At 38.1% G+C, this 23026-nt stretch overlaps 1 protein-coding gene across 8 annotated transcripts in view; it reads left to right on the plus strand.

The window, feature by feature from the left end:
• The window catches only part of akap13 (A-kinase anchoring protein 13), a 329870-nt gene that overhangs the window by 285939 nt on the left and 20905 nt on the right, over positions 1-23026 (plus strand). For all 8 annotated transcript variants that reach the window (XM_062963356.1, XM_062963358.1, XM_062963363.1 and 5 more), the window contains 10 exons: positions 441-576; positions 1846-1958; positions 4069-4215; positions 6284-6534; positions 8305-8430; positions 11683-11800; positions 16257-16505; positions 18100-18176; positions 20713-20894; positions 22700-22782. In XM_062963356.1, the coding sequence (XP_062819426.1) occupies positions 441-576; positions 1846-1958; positions 4069-4215; positions 6284-6534; positions 8305-8430; positions 11683-11800; positions 16257-16505; positions 18100-18176; positions 20713-20894; positions 22700-22782 (1482 nt within the window). The remainder of the gene's footprint in view (positions 1-440; positions 577-1845; positions 1959-4068; positions 4216-6283; positions 6535-8304; positions 8431-11682; positions 11801-16256; positions 16506-18099; positions 18177-20712; positions 20895-22699; positions 22783-23026) is intronic.

Genomic DNA, 23026 nt, shown 5'->3' on the forward strand with positions numbered 1-23026 from the left:
TGCACCACAGCCCACCAATTTATTTATTTATTATTTATTTACAGCATTTATATTCCGCCCTTCTTTCTCACCCCGAAGGGGACTCAGGGCGGATCACATTACACATATAGGCAAACATTCAATGCCTTTTAACATAGAACAAAGACAAGACAAACATAGGCTCCGAGCGGGCCTCGAACTCATGAGTGATTCATTGCAGCTGGTTGCAACCGGCTGCTCTCCAGCCTGCGCCACAGCCCAGGCCTTAGAAATTTAGAACTGATTGCTGAATCCTTAACATTTCAAAAAACTCAGTGTCAGCCAATATTTACATCAGAGTCCCTTCTTTGTTCTGCTTGTATTTGTGCAAATAAACATTCTTGTCTTAGTGGTTTCACACATTCTGATTTAAGCATCTTCCCAAGCTTGGGACTTCATGCTGGTTGGTGTTCCTTTTGCAGCCTCACAGCCGAAGGAGAGACCTCGCTCTGCCATCCTGGCTCCAGACGAAAGCAACGTGACCTCCTTGTTCACGAATAGGAGATCCCAGCAGAACCTGGCCCTTTCGAAAAGCGTCTCCATTCAAAACATTGCTGGGTAAGATTCATTCTCTTTTGGGTGGACACTTGGCACAAATACGTACATGGCGAGAGGGGGTAAGTATGGAGTGAACTGCTCCATAAAGAGCATGTGAAAGACATGCTCTTGGCTTTTTTTGTTCAATGTGGGTAAATAAATTTTAAAAGGCTATATATATATATATATATATATATATATATATATATATATACAAGGGTAATGAAATTTCGGCCTAGGAAAAAACAACAAAACTACACATTCCAGAAACACTAAACTTGGCAACACAACCCCTCATCCATGCCTCTGCGTTCATACAACAAAAAGAAAAGAAAAATAAATTCCTAATTAGAGGGAGAGGAATAATGGTTTTTATCCAATTACTGCCAGTTAGAAGGCCAAGCTCCGCCCACTTGGTCTCCTAGCAACCCATTCAGCTCAGGGGACAGGCAGAGTTAGGCCTCACTTAGGCCTCTTCTCCACTGCCTATAAAATACAGATTATCAGATTTGAACTGGATTATATGGCAGTGTAGACTCAAGGCCCTTCCACACAGCTATATAGCCCATTTATAATCTTATATTATCTGCTTTAACTGGATTATCTGGACTCCACACCTTTATCCTTTACCTTAACTACCACCAATTCCTCAATATATTGAAAACATTGACTACAAAAATGCATTGGATAATCCAGAACGTTGGATAAGTGAGACTCTACTGTAATTTGTGGAAGAGGCCTAAGTGAAGCCTAACTCTGCCTGTCCCCTGGGCTGAGTCGGTTGCTAGGAGACCAAGTGGGCGGAGCTTGGCCTTCTAACTGGCAGTAATTGGATAAAAACCATTATTCCTCTCCCTCTAATTAGGAATTTATTTTTCTTTTCTTTTTGTTGTATGAACGTAGAGGCATGGATGAGGGGCTGTGCTGTCAATTTTCGAGTTTGTGGGGTGTTTAGTTCTGTTGTTTTGTCCTAGGCCGAAATTTCATTACCCTTTTATATATATAGATGGACATTTTAGCTTTGCTTTTTGGTTTTTGGTTTTTTCTCTCTCTCCCTTTTTGATCCTTTTTAAACCTCAGTTTTCCTACTTTCTATACAATCAAATGTTCTCACTCTTTCGATGTTAATTTACTCTATCTTATAAAGTAAAACTTCAATTAAAAAAATAAAAAATAATAATAAAAATAAAAAAATGACCCTCTTTATACTTCCCAGAGCCCAGGCTCTAATAAACGTGTTATTCTGGCACAAAATTCCGAATCTCCTGCTCTCTGCCTTTGTCCCTACAGAGTTGGAAGCGACGAAAGCATTCTCCACACGTGGAAGTTCCTCTCTCAATCAACAGACTCCTTGAATAAAATCAGCCGCGTAAATGAATCCACGGAGTCATTAACAGACGAAGGTAAATTACTCAAATGAAAAGCATAGGATTGTGAGAAACGACAGGGTGGAATGTTTCCACTCTTTAAAAAATTATTGTGTGCAAATACTAATTTTTTAAATTAAAAAAAATAAAGCTTTAGGAGAGACCTCTTCCTAATGTTCTAGCTTTCTATAAGCAAGATTTTTAAATATTATTATTTTTATTATTTCCAACATTTATATTCCGTCCTTCTCACCCGAAGGGACTCAGGGCGGTGTACACAATTGGCAACAATTCGATGCCTACACATAATTAAAACATAACAATAAAAATCAAATTAAAGCAATTGAAACAATATAAAACATATGGTTAAAAATCCGTTCATCCAAAATCCTCGTGCTGTAGCCGTAAATCAGTCCGGGTCGTCTTTATCATTTGATCTTCGAAAGCCTGGGCTCATAGCCATGTTTTCAGGGCTTTTCTAAAACTCAAAAGAGTAGGGGCTTTATTTATGTTAATACATAAATAAACAATAGGAACTCTATTGGAAATACCGTCAGCTATTGGAAATAACTGCACCCAGTCTTTGGAAATAAATGGCAATCATAACCTTATTGAAAAGGTAAAAATGATGTCACACCCATTTGGCAAATGTGAATCTCCATGAACATGTGGAGACTACCTTTTGAAAACCACTAGTTAAGAAAAGCATGACCTTGTTAGAAGTCAACCCTTTGAACTAGTGATATTCGCAAGCATTAATGTAATGGCACACAGGTAACTCAGCTGTTAAGACTGAAGAACCATGTCTTTGAACTGCCAAGGACAAAGGCATGCCACTACAAAAATATATTTGGTTAGCAGAGGGCTGTTACTTTGCAGTTATAATTGCAGTTGCGGTTCTCATTGTCCAAAAGATATACCCGCCATTGAAATCTCTTGGTTTAAAATAATACACTCAGAGATAAAAATGGAAGTCATCTTTGAAAAATAATGTATCTTGTTAATACAAACATCTTGTATTAATTCACCATACAGGCACTCATTAAAGTTCAATTATACAGGCACCATACAGGCACTTACTAAAGTTCAATTATAGATAGGATGTAGTTTTCTCTGTGTTTAGTGTGCCGTCGCGCCTGGGGCTATAATTCTTAGTGAAAGAGGCATGGACGTGACATCTTTCCCCCAGGGGATTGCTTTTTGCCCTCCTTTAGGGAAACTGGAACTCCCAAGGACCAAAACACTGTAGATAACTCAAAACTGGTTTTATTGTTTGCAAAAGGTTATCCCTTTAAGGCAATAAGCTGGAAGTTTCAAAAGGGGTAAAGGAAAAAATACATTACAGTCTTTGGTTGTCTTAAGTCCAAGGAGTTCTGCAGCTGAGAAGCTTTTCCAGGTCCCTCTTTCTCAATGGCTGTGAATGCCAGAGCAATCCTCAGCCTCAGTCCAAATGGCCTATGTTTGAAGACACAGTCTTCCTTTGGTGCCAAAGAACTGATCTGAAGGCGCTTGAGACTCCTCAATGGCGTCCAGGTCGGTCTGGACATGAAGCATAAGTCTCAAGGGTAAGAACCTCAGAATTGGTGCTGAGAGGTAACTTAATCAAGGGCTTTTAAAGCCAAGTCTCTCTCTCACGTCCATCTGATAGAAAGCTTGATGGTGGAATGAAAAAGGAAACACTGTCCTACTCCAGGAAAGAATGGAGTCAAACAATTGAGCTGAGGGAGCAATATAACTGGTGCAAACAACATTGATTGACAGCTATAAATAACCAATCAATCCAACTACATTTACAGGGTAAAGGCAAAATCAGGCATGATACAATTCAAATCTTGCAACTTACAGTTCGACATATAGATGGTGCCACTCGCGCCCTCACATTGAGTATACAGGGTATCATTCTTAATAGTCCATAGTCTTTAGGTATAGTTCTGCTCACTGAAATCCAGAAGTCAGCGTTCTTTATTGAAGTCCAAAACACAGGTGTTCTTGTACAGATGAAACTGACTTTTAGGCGAAGCATTTATTGCTACTCAGGTTCAAAGACTGAATCACAGTGAAGGGTTACTCTTCACAACTGTGGATCCGTGTGAAGGAATAAATATCCAGACCATTAGTGATCTAAACCATCTTCTCCCTTTTCTAGGTGCAGACATGAATGAAGGTCAGCTCATGGGAGATTTTGAGTCTGACTCAAAGCAGCTGGAAGCCCAGTCTTGGAGTCAAGTCGTAGATAGCAAATTTCTCCATCAGCAAAAGGGGAATGTGGTGAAGAGGCAAGATGTCATCTATGGTGAGCCTTGTACTAGAAGTGAAAACTAGTCAATCTAAATGCAGCAGCCAGAGGGGGAAAAAAATCCTGCGGCATCTTAAGTCCAAGGAGCTCTGCAGCTGAGAAGCTGTTCCAGGTCCCTCTTTAAATTATATACAGAAATTATGGTCTCTCTCACTTGATGTATTTCTCAATCTTTTAATCACGGGAAAGGGAAAGAAAACGTTACTGAATTGCTTTTCACGTTACTAAAATATCTCATTCGGAAGCTGCTCTGTAAGATTTTACGAAGAATTATGCAAAATTGTTTTGTAGTTAAACAGTTTATTTATTTAATACATTTATATCCCACCCTTCTCACCCCGAAGGGAACTCAGAGTAGCTTACAAATTAAATTTACATACAATGTTATATTATTAGCATAGCACAATACTGGCAATAAATTACTATATTGTACTACAGTATATCAGTACATGTAATATATAATATATAATGAACATTATTATACTGTATTATTAGTATTTGTAATGAAGTACGAATTTTGGTTTACAGATGTTATGTTTAATTGTGTGTTTATGTTTTAAAAGGGTAAGTATTACAGTTATTGCATCTCAGCACTCAGAGGCTGGTTGCCATTGAGAAGTAGTTTAGTTGAAGAAGTGCAGAGTTTAAAAAAAGAGAGTCAGTCTGTGCTCGATGAGGCACAGGGAAGATTGATTCCAGGTTGATGGGATCAAAGAGACTCAATTGTTCATTTTGAGTCGGTTTTTAAATAAGTTTGGTGACTTATTTAATGTAGTCTGTGACCTGGTAAGGCACAGAGAATCTGTGATAGTTTATCACAGGAGTGACTGTGGTTTGAAGTCACTGGATAGTCCCAAGTTTTGAAGTAACTGTTAATAAGAATACCTCTATGTGAGAAACAACATTGTAACCACTAAGAAACAACATTGTAACCACTAAGCTTTGTGCCTGAATAAACTTGTTATTGTTCTTCCAACAATAACAACAATATGCCTCTGTCGCATATATTTTAAACCAAGTTACGCTACCCTTTAAAATAAAAGGTCTCCTCCCTGAGTCTTTGGTGGTTTGCATCTTTCCAAATTGGTGTTAGTTGTTCATAGTCCTTCACAAATTGGTGGCAGTCGTTATAAACATCTTCACAGTATTATATTGTACTAGCTGTGCCCGGCCATGCGTTGCTGTGGCGTTGTCTGGTGGTGTTGGTGAGAAATTGTTGAGGTAGTGGTGGTATTGAATGTCTGTTGTATGGCTGTCTTTATGTTTAGTATGCACACTGAAGTGGATTATATGGCAGTGTGGAGTCAAGATAATCCAGTTCAAAGCAGATAATATAAGATTCTAGATGTGGAAGGGCCTTGAGTCTACACTGCCATATAATCCAGTGCAAATTAGATAATCTGTGGAAGAGGCCTAAGTGAGGCCTAACTCTGCCTGTCCCCTGGGCTGAGTAGGTTGCTAGGAGACCAAGTGGGCAGAGCTTAGCCTTCTAACTGGCAGCAATTGGATAAAAACTATTATTCCTCTCCCTGTAATTAGGACTTTATTTTTCTTTTCTTTTTGTCTTATCAACCTAGAGCCGTGAATGGTGGGTTGTGTTGTCAAATTTTGAGGTTGGGGGGCCTGTAGTTTTGTTGTTTTCTCCGCTGCCCTGATGCCATCACTCTTTTATATCTATAGATTACAAAATAATATTATTAATATTATATGCATTTACAATCTATTATAATATTATATATTATTGTAAATTAAGTTCTTTCTAGTGCTCTGCTGTTTGTTTGTACACTTGCATATTTCCTTCTTTGCTACTGATTTATGTCTTGTTTTATTTAATGGTGTATTTTCCTTTTCTAATGCCTGGAAGCTCCATTACTGTAATTTTTTTTCCCTGATAAGGCAGGATGTAATGAGAATGCATCTGAAAAATCCTCATTTTCTCAACTGAAGCCAAGTTGCGTGCAAAGTGGAATGTTCAGACCAGTGCAGGGTTTGTCTTTGCTTTGATGGGTTTGAGCCCTCGCATGCACCTTGCGTTCATTCGTCCTTCTCTATTCCTTGTCTGCAGAACTGATGCAGACAGAGATGCACCACGTCCGCACCTTGAAGATTATGAGCGACGTCTACAGCAGAGGAATGCTGAAGGACCTTCAGTACGAGCCGCACATGGTGGAGAAAATCTTCCCTTGCCTGGATGACTTGATAAACATCCACAGCCAATTCTTTCAGCGGATTCTAGAGAGGAAAAAGGAATCTCTGTCAGACAGAAGTGACATCAACTTTGTAATTAAAAGGATAGGAGACATCCTAGTGAACCAGGTAAGCAACTAATCTGGATGGCGTTGACTGAACAAAATACAGGTTGTTTCCAAGTTAGAAACAAGTCTGTAGGTTTATTCCTAACTTGAATTTATGTGTAAATCAGAACAGGTACATTTTAAGTGTAACTCCAGCAGTATAGAAGTCAGGAAACATGTAGAAATGTGTTTTAAATAGATATGCTGTATATACTCGAGTATAAGCCGACCCGAATATAAGCCGAGGCACCTAATTTTACCACACAAAAAAACCTGGGAAAACATTGACTCCAGTATAAGCCGAGGGTGGTAAATTTCAGAAATAAAAATAGATACCAAATATAATTACTCTAATTGAGGCATCAGTAGGTTAAATGTTTTTGAACATTTACATAAAGCTAAAATTTAAGATAAGACTGTCCAAGTCTGATCAAATCATTATTCTCATCTTCTTCAATGTAAATGTGTTTATGCAGCCTTTTAATAATAATAGAGTAAAATAATATATGTAATAATAATAATAATAATAATAATAAATAATACAGGAAAATAATACAAGTAATAATAAATAGGGTAAAATAATAAATGCAATAATAATAATAATAAGATCAGAGTGAAATGATAAATGTATTATTAATAATAAAAATAGAGTAAAATAAATGTAATAGTAGAACAATAATAGAGAAAAATAATACATTTAATAGTAGCAACAATAATAGAGAAAAATAATACATGTAATAATACCAATAATAATAGAGAAAAATAATAAATGTAATAATACCAATAATAATAGAGAAAAATGATAAATGTAATAGTAGCAACAATAATAGAGAAAAATAATAAATGTACTAGTAGCAAAAATAATAGAGAAAAATAATAAATGTAATAATACCAATAATAATAGAGAAAAATAATAAATGTAATAGTAGCAACAATAATAGAGAAAAATAATAAATGTAATAGTAGCAACAATAATAGAGAAAAATAATAAATGTAATAATACCAATAATAATAGAGAAAAATAATAAATGTAATAGTACCAATAATAATAGAGAAAAATAATAAATGTAATAGTAGCAACAATAATAGAGAAAAATAATAAATGTAATAGTAGCAACAATAATAGAGAAAAATAATAAATGTAATAATACCAATAATAATAGAGAAAAATAATAAATGTAATAGTAGCAACAATAACAGAGAAAAATAATAAATGTAATAGTAGCAACAATAATAGAGAAAAATAATAAATGTAATAATACCAATAATAATAGAGAAAAATAATAAATGCAATAGTAGCAACAATAATAGAGAAAAATAATAAATGTAATAGTAGCAAAAATAATAGAGAAAAATAATAAATGTAATAATACCAATAATAATAGAGAAAAATAATAAATGCAATAGTAGCAACAATAATAGAGAAAAATAATAAATGTAATAGTAGCAACAATAATAGAGAAAAATAATAAATGTAATAGTAGCAACAATAATAGAGAAAAATAATAAATGTATCATATATTCTCGAGTATAAGCTGACCCAAATAGAAGCCAACCACGACCCTCACTCGAGTATAAGCCGAGGGGGGCTTTTTCAGTCTTAAAAAAGGGGCTGAAAAACTAGTATATACTCGAGTATATACAGTAAATCTCAGTCTTTTGCAAAGACATAAAACTAGTATATCAGCTCAACAGTTCATCTTCCAGCATGGGATTCTAAACCGGACTTTTAGGAGATTGCCTTCCTTGCTCTCAGGCCATTGGGATTGTCTTAATGTTCTGCTTCTTGCAGTTTTCTGGGGAGAATGCCGAGCGAATGAAGAAAACCTATGGCAAGTTCTGTGGGCATCACAACGAGGCAGTGAATTATTTTAAAGACTTGCTCTCCAAGGACAAACGGTTCCAAGCATTCATCAAGGTAAGCAGAAAGAAGGTGGCGGGGCAATTTTCAGGAGGTGTGTCTACACTGTAGAATTCATGTCATTTGACACCACTTGCTATGACTCCATGCTATGGAATGCTGGGAACTGTCATTTGAAGAAGCACCAGCACCCTTTGGTGCAGAAGGCTGAAGACCTTGCAAAACGACAACTCCCGTGATTCCATAGCATGGAGCCATGGCAATTAAAGTGGTATCAAGGTACTTTAATCTATGCTCTAGCTCAGGGGTCCTCAAACTTTTAAAGCAGAGGGCCGGTCCACAATCCTTCAGACTGTGGAGGGGCCGAATTATCATTTGGGGAAAAAAAACGAACAAATTCCTATGCACACTGCACATGTCTTATTTGTAGTGCAAAACAACAACAACAATGAAAGAACAATACAATATTTAAAAATGAAAACAATTTTAACCAACATAAACCTATCAGGATTTCAATGGGAAGTGTGGTCCTGCTTCTGGCCAATGAGATAGTCAAGTGAATTAGGATTGTTGTTGTTGTGTGCCTTCAAGTCATTTCAAACTTTGGGTGAGCCTAAGTCTAAAATTTATTTATTTATTTATTATTTACTGCATTTATTTACTACATTTGTATCACACCCTTCTCACCCCAAAGGGGACTCAGAGTGGCTTACAAATTATATGTACATACAATATATTATATTATTAGCATAGCACAATATTAGCATTATATATTACTATATTGAACTATACCACTATACTGTAATATTATTAGTAATATTATATGTAATATAGAACATATAATTAATATTATTATATGGTATTATTATTATTATTATTATTATCAATATTATATGTATATACAATATATTATATTATAAAACTGAGGGCGGGGGCCAGGTAAATGACCTTGGAGGGCCGCATCCGGCCCCCAGGCCTTAGTTTGGGGACCCCTGCTATAGCTGAACCCAAGGTGTTGTTGAAGGCTAGAAGTGTGGAGAAGGAAGGATAATTGTCTGTGTCCTTTCCAAGATCCAAGTGCTGTGGCAAGATCAGTTCGGTATTATTAGCAGGACAATCTATGGAAATTTTCTTCAGATTGTGGCAAAACAGCATTGTGGCATGTACAGTAGAGTCTCACTTATCCAACATGAACGGGCCGGCAGAACGTTGGATAAGCGAATATGTTGGATAATAAGGAGGGATTAAGGAAAAGCCTATTAAACAGCAAATTAGGTTATGATTTGACAAATTAAGCACCAAAACATCATGTTATACAACAAATTTGACAGAAAAAATAGTTCAATGTGCAGTAATGTTACGTTGTAATTACTGTAGTTACGAATTTAGCACCAAAATATCACGATATATTGAAAACATTGACTACAAAAATGGCTTGGATAATCCAGAACCTGGGATAAGTGAGGCTTGGATAAGTGAGACTCTACTGTATATACATACATACACACACACATACACACAGTAGAGTCTCACTTATCCAACATTCGCTTAGCCAACGTTCTGGATTATCCAACGCAGTAGTCAATTTTTTTGTATTTATTTATTTATTATTTATTTGCTACATTTATATTAGCATAGTACAATACTGGTAATAAATTACTATATTGTACTGTATCAATAAATTGTAATATTATTAGTAATATTACATGTAAAATATAATATATAATTAATATTATTATATTGTATTATTAGTATTATTACAATATCATATTATGAATATTATATGCATATACAATATGTTATAATTATTATATATTATTGTAAATTATATTGTGTGTGTGTATATATATATATATATACATTGTAGTCAATGTTTTCAATATATCGTGATATTTTGGTGCTAAATTCGTAAATACAGTAATTACTACATAACATTACTGCATATTGAACTACTTTTTCTGTCAAATTTGTTGTATGACATGATGTTTTGGTGCTTAATTTGTAAAATCCTAACCTAATTTGATGTTTAATCGGCTTTTCCTTAATCCCTCCTTATTATCCAACATATTTGCTTATCCAACGTTCTGCTGGCCCGTTTATGTTGGATAAGTGAGACCCTACTCTGTGTGTGTGTGTGTGTGTGTATATATATATATATAATATTTTCTGTTATTGGTACTCAAATTACTATGTCTCTTACAATCGATGCTGTCTTACAATATATGAAACACAGTATATGCTGTAAACAGGGATAATTTGTTATTGGAGGATTAAATTAAAGGCATTATTGGGTCACCAAACTGAAAAGCTGACCCTTATTGTTTCTCTAACTACTGGTTCATTTTGAGCTTTAGAAACTTGATTTGGGGCAGGAAATAATATACCAGAAACTCGACTCTTCAGGCATGGATTCAGGATGTAGAACCCAAAGGTTACCCAGCAATGTATCTATATACTACTGTATATAGTCTCACTTATCTAAGCTAAACGGGCCGGCAGAAGCTTGGATAAGCGAGTATCTCGGATAATAAGGAGGGATTAAGGAAAAGCCTATTAAACAGCAAATTAGGTTATGATTTGACAAATTAAGCACCAAAACATCATGTTATACAACAAATTTGACAGAAAAAATAGTTCAATGTGCAGTAACGTTATGTTGTAATTACTGTAGTTACGAATTTAGCACCAAAATATCACGATATATTGAAAACATTGGCTACAAAAATTGCTTGGATAATCCAGAAGCTTGGATAAGTGAGGCTTGGATAAGTGAGACTCTACTGTATGTGGGTCTTGTAATGAGAAGGGGAAAATGTGACCCTCCATCTTCCGGGGCTGCTGGGTGCTGGATTGCAGGGACATCTGCAGAATGACATGCTCCCTACTCTGGAGAAAGCAGACTGTAAATTGTTGTATGTCTTTCGGGCTGTGTGGCCATGTTCCAGAAGCATTCTCTCCTGACGTTTCGCCCACATCTATGGCAGGCATCCTCAGAGGTTGTGAGGTATGTGAGGCATCCATACCTCACAACCTCTGAGGATGCCTGCCATAGATGTGGGCGAAACGTCAGGAGAGAATGCTTCTGGAACATGGCCACACAGCCCGAAAGACATACAACAACCCTGTGATTCTGGCCATGAAAGCCTTCGACAACAGACTGTAAATTGTTTGCGATAATTTGCAAAAACAAGTTCGATTTCCCATAAATAGCAAGACAAATGGGAGCATGGGAGTATTTTGAGCGAGGGCTGTCTCTGTCCTCTGTCCTGTCTTTCTTTTTACCAAGCGTTTTCCTTTTGTCTTCTCTAGAAAAAGATGAGCAGCTCTGTGGTGAGGCGCCTGGGGATTCCGGAGTGCATCTTGCTAGTGACGCAGAGAATCACAAAATACCCCGTCCTGTTGCAGCGAATACTGCAGCACACGAAAGGTAGACCCTTCTCGTAGCCTTATAATGATAATAAAACTTTATTTATATACCGCCCTATCTCCCGGATGGGACTCAGGGCGGTTTCCAATCATAAAAACAACCTAAACATTACATAGCAAACATAATAACACATTATTAAGCAAAGTAAAATAATACAATTATAGCAATAAATCACACTTACATGACCAGATCAAGGGGACGGGAAACATAAAACCAGTATATGCAAATATGTCAACAGAGGCAAGAAAGGGAGGTTTTGAGAAGGAACAGACAGTTGCTAATGAGAAAGGGTTTTGAGCAAACTTTCCACGAAAAGAGGCCTTGATTCCAGCTTTAAGAGGAACCGCTTAAAGATCATGTTCCTTGTTCCAGTTTTGATCCTGCACCTTGGACTAATTTTGATACCGTGTTGAAGTTTATTCTTGTGCATGATTTTCATGGACCTTTTCTTCCAAGATCATCAAGTATCTTGTACCTGGCGGACTAAAACTTTGTTTCATTGACTTTGAACTTTGATTTGCTATTGCTTACATATATTCTTCAATAAACAACTTGCATTGCTTATAAAAAAAAAACCCAGTATATTAAAATGTATCATTTTAGGCTAGGGAAATCTTGTGCAATATATTCAGGCCCAGAAATCGGCGGTATTCCAATGTAATTACTCAGAAACCTGCCGACACCACCAGGTCTTCAGTTCCTTACGGAAATTGGATAATGTAGGGGATTGCCTGATCTCTTTTGGCAATGCATTCCAGAGCCGGGGGGCCACTGCCGAGAAGGCTCGTTCCCTCGTCCCCACCAGCCACACGCGAGAAGAGCCTCCCCGGAAGATCTCAAGGTCCACACTGGCTCATAGGAGGAGATGCGATCACGGAGATAGGTAGGGCCCGAGCCGTGTAGGGCTTTATAGGTCAAAACCTGCACCTTGAATTGGGCCCGGCAGTTTATCGGCAGCCAGTGGAGCTGCTTTAATAGGGACATTGTGTGCTCCCTATAGCCGGCTCCGGTTAGAAATCTGGCTGCCGATCTTTGAACCAGTTGGAGTTTCCGGGCCGTCTTCAGGGGCAGCCCCACGTAGAGAGCATTGCAGTAATCCAGTCTGGATGTAACTAAGGCATGGACCACCGTGGCCAAGTCAGACTTCTCGAGGTATGGTCGCAGCTGGCGCACAAGTTTTAATTGTGCAAAGGCCGACACCTGGGCCTCAAGCGCCAGAGATGAATCCAGGAGGACCCCCAGACTGCAATGGACCTGTGACCCCGTCGAGCACAGGTTGCCACCCAAGACCCCGATTGGTCCCACGACTGACCAGGAGGGCCTCTGTCTTGTCTGGATTAAGCTTCAACTTGTTAGCCCTCATCCAGTTCGACACAGCTGCCAGCCACCGGTTTAGGGTCTGAGCGGCTTCCTTGGAGTTTGGTGGAAAAGAGTCGTAGAGTTGGGTGTCATCTGCGTAGAGATGGCACCGAACTCCAAAACCCCGGATGACCTCGCCCAGCGGTTTCATGTAGATGTTGAAAAGCATGGGGGAGAGAATGGAACCTTGCGGGACCCCACAGGTCAAAGGCCAGGGGTCCGAGCAGGTGTCCCCCAGCTTCACCATCTGGGAACGACCCTCCAGGAAGGAGAGGAGCCACTGCAAAGCAATGCCCCCAAGACCCATTCCCGAGAGCCGCCCCAGAAGGAGACCATGGTCGATGGTATCGAAAGCCGCTGAGATGTCCAGGAGAACCAGAAGGGATGCACTCCGCCTGTCTAGTTCTCTGCGGAGGTCATCCACCAAGGAGACCAAAGCCGTTTCAGTCCCATGACCAGGCCTGAAGCCAGACTGTGACGAATCCAGATAATCGGTCTCAACCAAGAATTCCTGGAGCTGAGAAGCAACCACTCTCTCCAGGACCTTGGTGTCTTGAGTCCTCCTCCCATGTCAGGAGAGGAGCTATGGGTGTGGCCTGATGACTCTGGGATAAAAGATCTGCCTCGTGGAAAAGTTTGAATGTCCTCCTGTTTTTAAGCATCGCAGGTGGATGACAATCTGAACTTCAACACTCAGTATAATTAATGGTGCCTAGAAACTAAAGTTTCACCGAAGCACTCATTAAATTGACATTCTCAGTGTATAGTTCAGGGGTCCCCAAACTTTTTAAACTGGGGGCCAGTTCACGATCCTTCGGACAGTTGGAGGGCCGGACTATAGTTGGCCACCAAGCAATAATAATAATAATAATAATAATAATAATAATAATAATAATAATAATAATAATAATAATAAATAGGGTTGGAAGAGACCCTTTGGGCCATTGAGTCCAATCCCCTTCTGTCTTTGGGCACCAAAAGCACAAGCAAAGCACCCCTGACAAATGGCCTCCCAGCCTCAATGTTAATAATAATAATAATAATAATAATTGTGCAGTTTTCTGGCATTGTATATTTCTGTGACTGTTCATTTTGGGTCCTAGACACCTGGGAAGTGTTCGACTTGTGATTTTGTGATATGAAATCCAGCATATCTATCTTGTTTGCTGTGTCATAATAAAATAGTAATAATAATAATAATAATAGTTGGAAGAGAAGAAGAGAACCCTTGGGTCATTTAGCCCAACCCCCTTCTGCCTTTGTGCCGTGGGGGCCGGATAAATGGCTTTGATGGGCCGCATGTGGCCCCCGGGCCTTAGTTTGGGGACCCCTGGTATAGTTTCTGTGTTTGAGTGTGTTTGTTTTCATTGTGTGAGTTAGGTTTGTATGAGAGTGCCATAGAAATGGCCTTTGGACAGCACAGTCATTGATGAGCAGGGGCGAATTTAATCCAGAATGGAGCCAGAACCTACATGGGTTAGGTTTCCAAGTTTGTATAGCTTATTCTGCCTGCATAGACCCACATGCCTACAACAAGGAGAAGAGGAAACAATGACCAAAGAAGTAAGAGCTGACCCATAACTGTCAGGGGATGCTGAGTCATATTTTTTCTGGAAAGGGGGCGGCAGGCCAAATAAGTTTGGGAGCCACTGGTTTAGTGTATCAGTTGTGACAATGCATATGTATTTTCATTGCTGTTCCCCATAGATCAGAGCTTTCCAAACATTTCATGTTGGTGACATACTTTCTAGACTTGCATCATTTTGCAACACAGTAATTTTCTGTACTTGGGAGGTGCAAAAACAAAGAACTAATTTATTTATTTATTTATTTACAGTATTTATATTCCGCCCTTCTTTCTCACCCCGAAGGGGACTCAGGGCGGATTACAATGAACACATATATGGCAAACATTCAATGCCAACAGACAAACAACATACAGTTTAGACAGACACAGAGGCATTTTAACATTTTTCCAGCTGAACTGCTGACCTGAAAGTTGGGCTGCTGACCTGAAGGTTGCCGGTTTGAATCTCAGAGATGGGGTGAGCTTCCGTCTGTCAGCTCTAGCTTGCGGGGACATGAGACATGTATTGGTCTCACTTCTCCTGGTTACTTGACATTAGCTCAAGGCTCCTCTCATCCCAAACTGACCTCAAACGAATTTGTGGCACTTTATCTATGTTTCTGAGTTCGCAACTTATAATGTGCACTTTGCTAATTTAACATTGCAACGTCCCTGTTTATAATTCTATGTTTTTAGTAAGTGTGTTTCATTCTTCTGGTCAATGTTTAAATATTATAACTGGTGCATGTTACTGTTATTGATGTATTGTACATTGTTATTGTTTTGAATTTGATATTTCTGTGAGCCGCCCCGAGCCCCCTCCGGGGAGATGGTGGCGGGATACAAATAAAATTATTGTTTTATTATGACACAGCAAACAAAATAGATATGCTGTATTTTGTATAAAAAAAGTCGAACACTTCCCAAGTGTCTAGGACTGTGTGATGTATTTTCGGATGATGCGTGCAGATCCCAGTCGGGTGGCCTTTTGCAGTTAGGGTGTAGGTGGTCCCGGTGGTGATGGGCACATTGGGTGCCGTGCCAAAAGATCTCAGCTGGCATTTGGAAACAATAGACATTGACAAAATTACGATCTGCCAAATTATTATTATTATTATTATTATTATTATTATTATTATTATTTCATGACACAGCAAACAAGATAGACAGCTTCATGATTCCGGCCACAGGGGGAGCTGTTGCTTCACCATCCACTAGTGGCTGTACTTCCTCATTCCTTTCCTTGTGTTTTGCTGGCAGTTTTTTATGGTGTTGTAAATTAGTTAAATTAGCCTCCCGCATAAAGCGTACCTAAATTTTCCTACTTGACAGATGCAACTGTCTTTTGGGGCTACGTAGGTCAACAGCAAGCTGGGCTATTTAATGGTGGGGGGCTTAACCCGACCCGGGCTTTGAACTCATGACCTCTTGGTCAGTAGTGATTTATTGCAGCTGGTTACTATCCAGCTGCGCCACAGCCCAGCTATAACCAGCTGCAATAAATAAGGAGTGTGTTTCATTGTGTTTAAGAAAACGACATTGAACATCGGGATCTGGTGCTTTCGCTCAACCTGGTGAAGGAGGTCATCACGGCAGTGGACAGCAAAGTCAGCAACTACGAGAAGAAGATGCGGCTCAATGAGATCTATACCCGAACAGACAGCAAGTCCATCATGAGAATGAAGAGCGGGCAGATGTTTGCCAGGGAGGATCTGAGACGCAGGAGGTTTGTCCGGGATGGACCCGTTTCTCTGAAAAACGCAGCTGGTAGATCGAAAGGTGAGGTAAACCATCTGTATGTATCTGTTCTGCCTTTTAAATAAAAGAGAGCTTCTTGAAAAGCTTACACTGAGGCATCCTTTAAAATTACAACTCCACTTAGAGACACATAGTTTGCTTAAAAAAACAACTTTAAAGGTAACTAGCTGTGCCCGGCCACGCGTTGCTGTGGAGAAGTGTGGTGGTATGGGAAATAAAGTATTGAGGAATTGGTGGTAGTTAAGGTCAAGGTTAAAGGTTTTCTCCTGACATTAAGTCCAGTTGTGTCCGACTGCACACTGAAGTGGATTATATGGCAGTGTGGAGTCAAGATAATCCAGTTCAAAGAAGATAATATAAGATTATAAATGGGTTATATAGCTGTGTGGAAGGGCCTTGAGTCTACGCTGCCATATAATCCAGTTCAAATCTGATAATCTGTATTTTGTAGGCAGTGTGGAAGAGGCCTAAGTGAGGCCTAACTCTGCCTGTCCCCTGGGCTGAGTGGGTTGCTAGGAGACCAAGTGGGCAGAGCTTAGCCTTTTACCTGGCAGCAATTGGATAAAAACAATTCTTCCTCTCCCTCTAATTAGGACTTTAGTTTTCTTTTCTTTTTGTTGTATGAACGTAGAGGCAAGGATGAAGGGTTGTGCTGCCAAGTTTAGTGTTTCTGGGATGGGTAGTTTTGTTGTTTTGTCCTAGGCCAAAATTTCATTACCCTTTTATATATACAATAGAGTCTCACTAATCCAAGCTAAATGGGCCGGCAGAAGCTTGGATAAGCGAATAACTTGGATAATAAGGAGGGATCAAGGAAAAACCTATTAAACATCAAATTAGGTTATGATTTCACAAATTAAGCACTAAAACCTCATGTTATACAACAAATTTGACAAAAAGTAGTTCAATACGCAGTAATGTTATGTTGTAATTACTGTATTTACAAATTTAGCACCAAAATATCACGATATATTGAAAACATTGACTACAAAAATGCATTGGATTATCTAAAGGCTTGGATAAGCGAGGCTTGGATTAGTGAGACTACTGTATAGATAAATGGGTTCTATAGCTGTGTGGAAGGGCCTTGAGTCTACACTGCCATCTAATCCAGTTGAAATCTGATAATCTGTATGTTATAGGCAGTGTGGAAGAGGCCTAAGTGAGGCCTAACTCTGCCTGTCCCCTGGGTGAGTGGGTTGCTAGAAGACCAAGTGGGCGGAGCTTAGCCTTCTAACTGGCAGCAATTGGATAAAAACAATTCTTCCTCTCCCTCTAATTAGGACTCTATTTTTCTTTTCTTTTTGTTGTATCAACCTAGAGGCGTGGATGATGGGTTGTGTTGTCGATTTTCGAGATTGTGGGGTGTTTAGTTTTGTTGTTTTGGCAGTTGCCAGGATTCCATCACTCTTTTATATATATAGATAGATCGCTTTTGAAAACTATTTCATTTGCCTACACAGCCTTTATCTTAAATGGGAAACAAAACAGTTTATAGGATAATTTCAACGAGAACAAACCACTGAAAGATGTCATCACTTGTGCTGTTTTGTACAGAAGTGGAATTGTTTTGCAACATGGTTTGATTATGTTTTTTCCCTTCCTTCCTTGCCAGAGGTTCTGGCTGTACTCCTCTCAGATGTCCTGATCTTCCTCCAAGAAAAGGACCAGAAATACATATTTGCATCTCTGGTAAGGTCCTTTTCTCACCGTTCTTCATTATTAAGTGTATTAATTCAGTACAATTCAGACTCCCTGCATCCAAGGTTCTTCACTTGTCTGTTTCTCAATACTCACAACTCATTTTGGAAGCAAGGTATGGGATATTTCACACGCACATAACATAGCAGATTTGTAGCCCAAGCTATTATTTGGCTTGTAATGGTTGTTGTTGTGTGCCTTCAAGGCAACTCTAGTGGGAACCCATCATTGTGTTTGTTGTGTTGTCGAAGGCTTTCATGGCCAGGATCGCAGGGTTGTTGTATGTTTTCCGGGCTGTCTGGCCATGTTCCAGAAGCATTCTCTCCTGACGTTTCGCCCACATCTATGGCAGGCATCCTCAGAGGTTGTGACCTTAAATGTGACTTTAAATAATTCTAATGCACTTTATCTATTTATGAATTTGTTACTCATAATGTGCACCGTACACTTTGCTTATCCACTATTGCAACCACATTGTTTTTAACCTGATGTTTTAATTCTGCGTTGTGTTTTTTAACTTATTGTGTCTATTTTTTTATTGGTTTTGTTTTTGTCCTGATGTTTTATATTTTATCATTGTTTGTATTTTGATTTTGCTGTAAGCCGCCCTGAGTCCCCTTCGGGGGAGATGGAGGCGGGATACAAATAAACTTATTATTATTATTATTATTATTATTATTATTATTATTATTATTATTGTGAGGTATGGAGAAACTCAGCAAGGAAGGTTTATATATATCTGTGGAAAGTCCAGGGTGAGAGAACTCTTGTCAATTGGAGGCCAGCGTAAATGTTATAATAATAATAATAATAGTCCTGGTGGTGATGGGCACACTGGGTGCCGTGCCAAAAGATCTCAGCCGGCATTTGGAAACAATAGACATTGACAAAATCACGATCTGCCAACTACAAAAGGCCACCCTACTGGGATCTGCACGCATCACCCGAAAATACATCACACAGTCCTAGACACTTGGGAAGTGTTCGACTTGTGGTTTTGTGATATGAAATCCAGCATGTGTATCTTGTTTGCTGTGTCATACAACGTCGTTGTGTCAATAATAATAATAATAATTTTATTTTTGTACCCTGCCACCATCTCCCCAGAGGGACTCGGGGCAGCTTACAGATATAAAATCAGCATACAGTATACAGTTTTACAAAAACACACAAATAAATTTAAAAGGCATTAAAACTCTCTGACTCTGATCAAATCATTATTCTCATCTTCTTCAATGTAAACGTGCTTATGTATCCTTTTCATAATAATAGAGTAAAATAATACATGTAATAATAAATAGAGTAAAATAATAAATGTGATAATAATAATAATAATAATAATAATAATAATATCAGAGTGAAATGATAAATGTACTGTATATACTTGAGTATAAGCCGACCCGAATATAAGCTGAGGCACCTAATTTTACCACAAAAAACTGGGAAAACATATTGACTCAAGTATAAGACGAGGGTGGGAAATGCAGCAGCTATAGGTCAATTTCAAAAATAAAATAGATATTAATAAAATTGCATTATTTGAGGCACCAGTAGGTTAAATGTTTTTGAATATTTATATAAAACTGTAATTTAAGATAATAAGAATTTAATAAGATAAGACTGTCCAACTCTGAATATCTATATACTCAAGTATAAGCCGACCTGAATAGAAGCCGGCCAGGATCCTCACTCGAGTATAAGCCGAGGGGAGCTTTTTTTAGCCCTAAAAAAGGGCTGAAAAACTAGGCTTATACTCGAGTATATACAGTATTAATAATAATAAAAATAGAGTAAAATGAATGTAATAGTAGCAACAATAATAGAGAAAAATAATAAATGTAATAATAGCAATAATAGAGAAAAAGAATAAATGTAATAATACCAATAATAATAGAGAATAATAATAAATGTAATACAGTAGAGTCTCACTTATCCAACACTCACTTATCCAACATTCTGGATTATCCAAAGCATTTTTGTAGTCAATGTTTTCAATATATCATGATATTTTGGTGCTAAATTCGTAAACACAGTAATTACAACATAACATTACTGCGTATTGAACTACTTTTTCTGTCAAATTTGTTGTTAAACATGATGTTTGGGTGCTTAATTTGTAAAATCATAACCTAATTTGATGTTTAATAGGCTTTTTCTTAATCTCTCCTTATTATCCAACATATTCACTTATCCAACATTCTGCTGGCCCGTTTATGTTGGATAAGTGAGACTCTACTGTAATATCAATAATAATAGAGAAAAATAATAAATGTAATAATACCAATAATAATAGAGAAAAATAATAAATATACCATATCTTCTCGAGTATAAGGTGACCCAAATATAAGCCAGCCAGGACCCTCACCCGAGTATAAGCCGAGGGGGGCTTTTTCAGTCTTAAAAAAAGGGCTGAAAAACTAGGTTTATACTCGTGTATACACAGTATTTGTAGGGATAAAAATCTGACTGCATGAGATAATATTTTTAATGGCTTTTCTCCTCTCTTCCTCTCTCCGCCCAACAAAAGGATCAAAAATCCACCGTGATCTCATTGAAGAAACTGATTGTGCGTGAAGTGGCCCATGAGGAGAAAGGCTTGTTCCTGATCAGCATGGGAGGAAAAGACCCGGAAATGGTGGAGGTCCACGCCAGCTCCAAGGAGGAGCGCAACAGCTGGATTCTCACCATTCAAGACACAATTAACACTATGTAAGGAGCTAAGGGGTATTTAAATGAGATTAGCAATCAAAAAATTGAAACCAGGTTGAAATATATGTGATTAGGCTCATAGAGAGATGCTTAAGATCCTTACTCTTTCTCACAAAAAAGGAAAGTGGCAACAATAATACAAAATAGTATTATATACTATTTTTTTGTTTAGCAACCTGGGATACAGGGCTTAAACTTGGGGCCAGAAGTCTGTTATGAAGGACATGCAAACCCTAAATGTGATAATGTGCCTTTTTAGTTAAATTTTGTTGTTATCAATAGAAGCTAGTTTCATTGGTGTTAGATAGCACCCATAAATGGTCCTCCATAGCTGGGGGTTTGACAGGGTGGTCCTTGTGGTCTCATCCAGCTCTGTTATCTTGTAATAACAACAACAACAACAACAACAATATGATGATGATGATGATGATGATGATTTTCAATGCAATGTTTTGTTGTGCCAGCTGTCAGCTCTAGTTTGTGGTGCCGTTTTCTTGTACTGGTTTTTGATGATGATGATTTTCCATGCAATGTTTTGTTGTGCCAGCTGTCAGCTCTAGTTTGTGGTGCCGTTTTCTTGTACTGGTTTTTTGTCTGCTGTGCTTTGAGGAGTTTCTGATTTTTGACTTCAATCAAAGCAGGTTCTTCACTTTGATGCCCTGGCAAAATATGTAAAGCAAAGTGAAGAACCTGTTTTGATTGAAGTCAAAAATCAGAAACTCCTCAAAGCACAGCAGACAAAAAATCAGTACAAGAAAACCGCACTACAAACTAGAGCTGACAGCTGGCACAACAAAACATTGCATGGAAAGTTCCTTGACAAAATTGAAGGAAAAGCTGATAACGAGAAGACCTGGAGATGGCTCACAAATGGGACCCTGAAGAAGGAGACAGAAGGCCTGATCCTTGCAGCCCAGGAGCAAAGGCAATTAGGCACAAATTGAGTCCTCTTCTTCGATATAATGACTAGCTGTGCCCGGCCACGCGTTGCTGTGGCAAAGTGGTGGTGGTATTGGTTAAAAATTGTTGTGTAATTTTTATTTGATGTTATTTGCATTTTTTTATTAATTTTATTGTAAGTTGTATTTTTATTTATTATATGTTATTATTTTCTTGTATTATTTTTAGTTATTTTCTGTTATTATAGTATTTTATTGTATTTTTTAAGTGTTTTTTTATTATTTTTTATTGGGTTGCTAGGAGACCAAGTTGGAGGAGCTTAGCCTTCTAACTGGCAGCAATTGGATAAAAGCGATTATTCCTCTCTCTCTAATTAGGACTTTATTTTTCTTTTCTTTTTGTTGTATCAACCTAGAGGCGTGGATGATGGGTTGTGTTGTCAAATTTCGAGGTTGGGGGGCCTGTAGTTTTGTTGTTCTGTCGGTCGCCGTGATGCCATCACTCTTTTATATATATAGATTGTTCTTGTTTCTTTTTTATGGATAGTAGACTCCAAAACCACAACCGGTTTCAACTCAAAATTATGTTGAGTTGAAAAATTTGTTGCGTGGAACAATGTGGAACAATTAAAGAACTAAAGAACATTTATTGTTTATGAGAAGAGGAGTAAATTCATCCTTCAAGAGAAAAATATTGTTTTTACCGTGAATGTAACAGTCCTTTGTTTGATTGTTTAGTATCTGTTGTTTAGCCTTTTGTACCTGTTTTCATATTGATGTATTGAACTAAATTTAGGTTTAATGATTTCTGTATTACTGTAATAGTGGATACTTGTCTTTGTAGTTCCAAGGAACCCATTTTCTTTTTTTGGTATATTCTCACTCTGTCTGGCTCTCTCTCATCAGGGATAAAGAAGAAGATGAAGGCATCCCCAGTGAATCGGAAGAGGAAAAACGTGTGCTGGACACCAAAGCAAGGGAACTGAAAGGTAAACACAAAGAATGTTTGAACTGGTGTAAACTATGCTTCGAGTACCAACTTCACAGCCAGTCAGTAGCTTGGACCTGGTTTTTCTCTAATCAGAAATCGAGGTGTGTCCTTAGCTTCTTCCTTGAGAGAACATTTAAGATGACATTTGCTAATCTCCACTATGAACAAATCCAAATAAAGCTTCGCTTAGATGAGAATGTCGGATATCTCCATCTATGGGAAAGTCAGTCACCCCATGAGAG

Source organism: Anolis carolinensis, unplaced genomic scaffold (genome assembly GCF_035594765.1).
Source record: "Anolis carolinensis isolate JA03-04 unplaced genomic scaffold, rAnoCar3.1.pri scaffold_11, whole genome shotgun sequence".
In the NCBI taxonomy this organism is placed as follows: domain Eukaryota; kingdom Metazoa; phylum Chordata; class Lepidosauria; order Squamata; family Dactyloidae; genus Anolis; species Anolis carolinensis.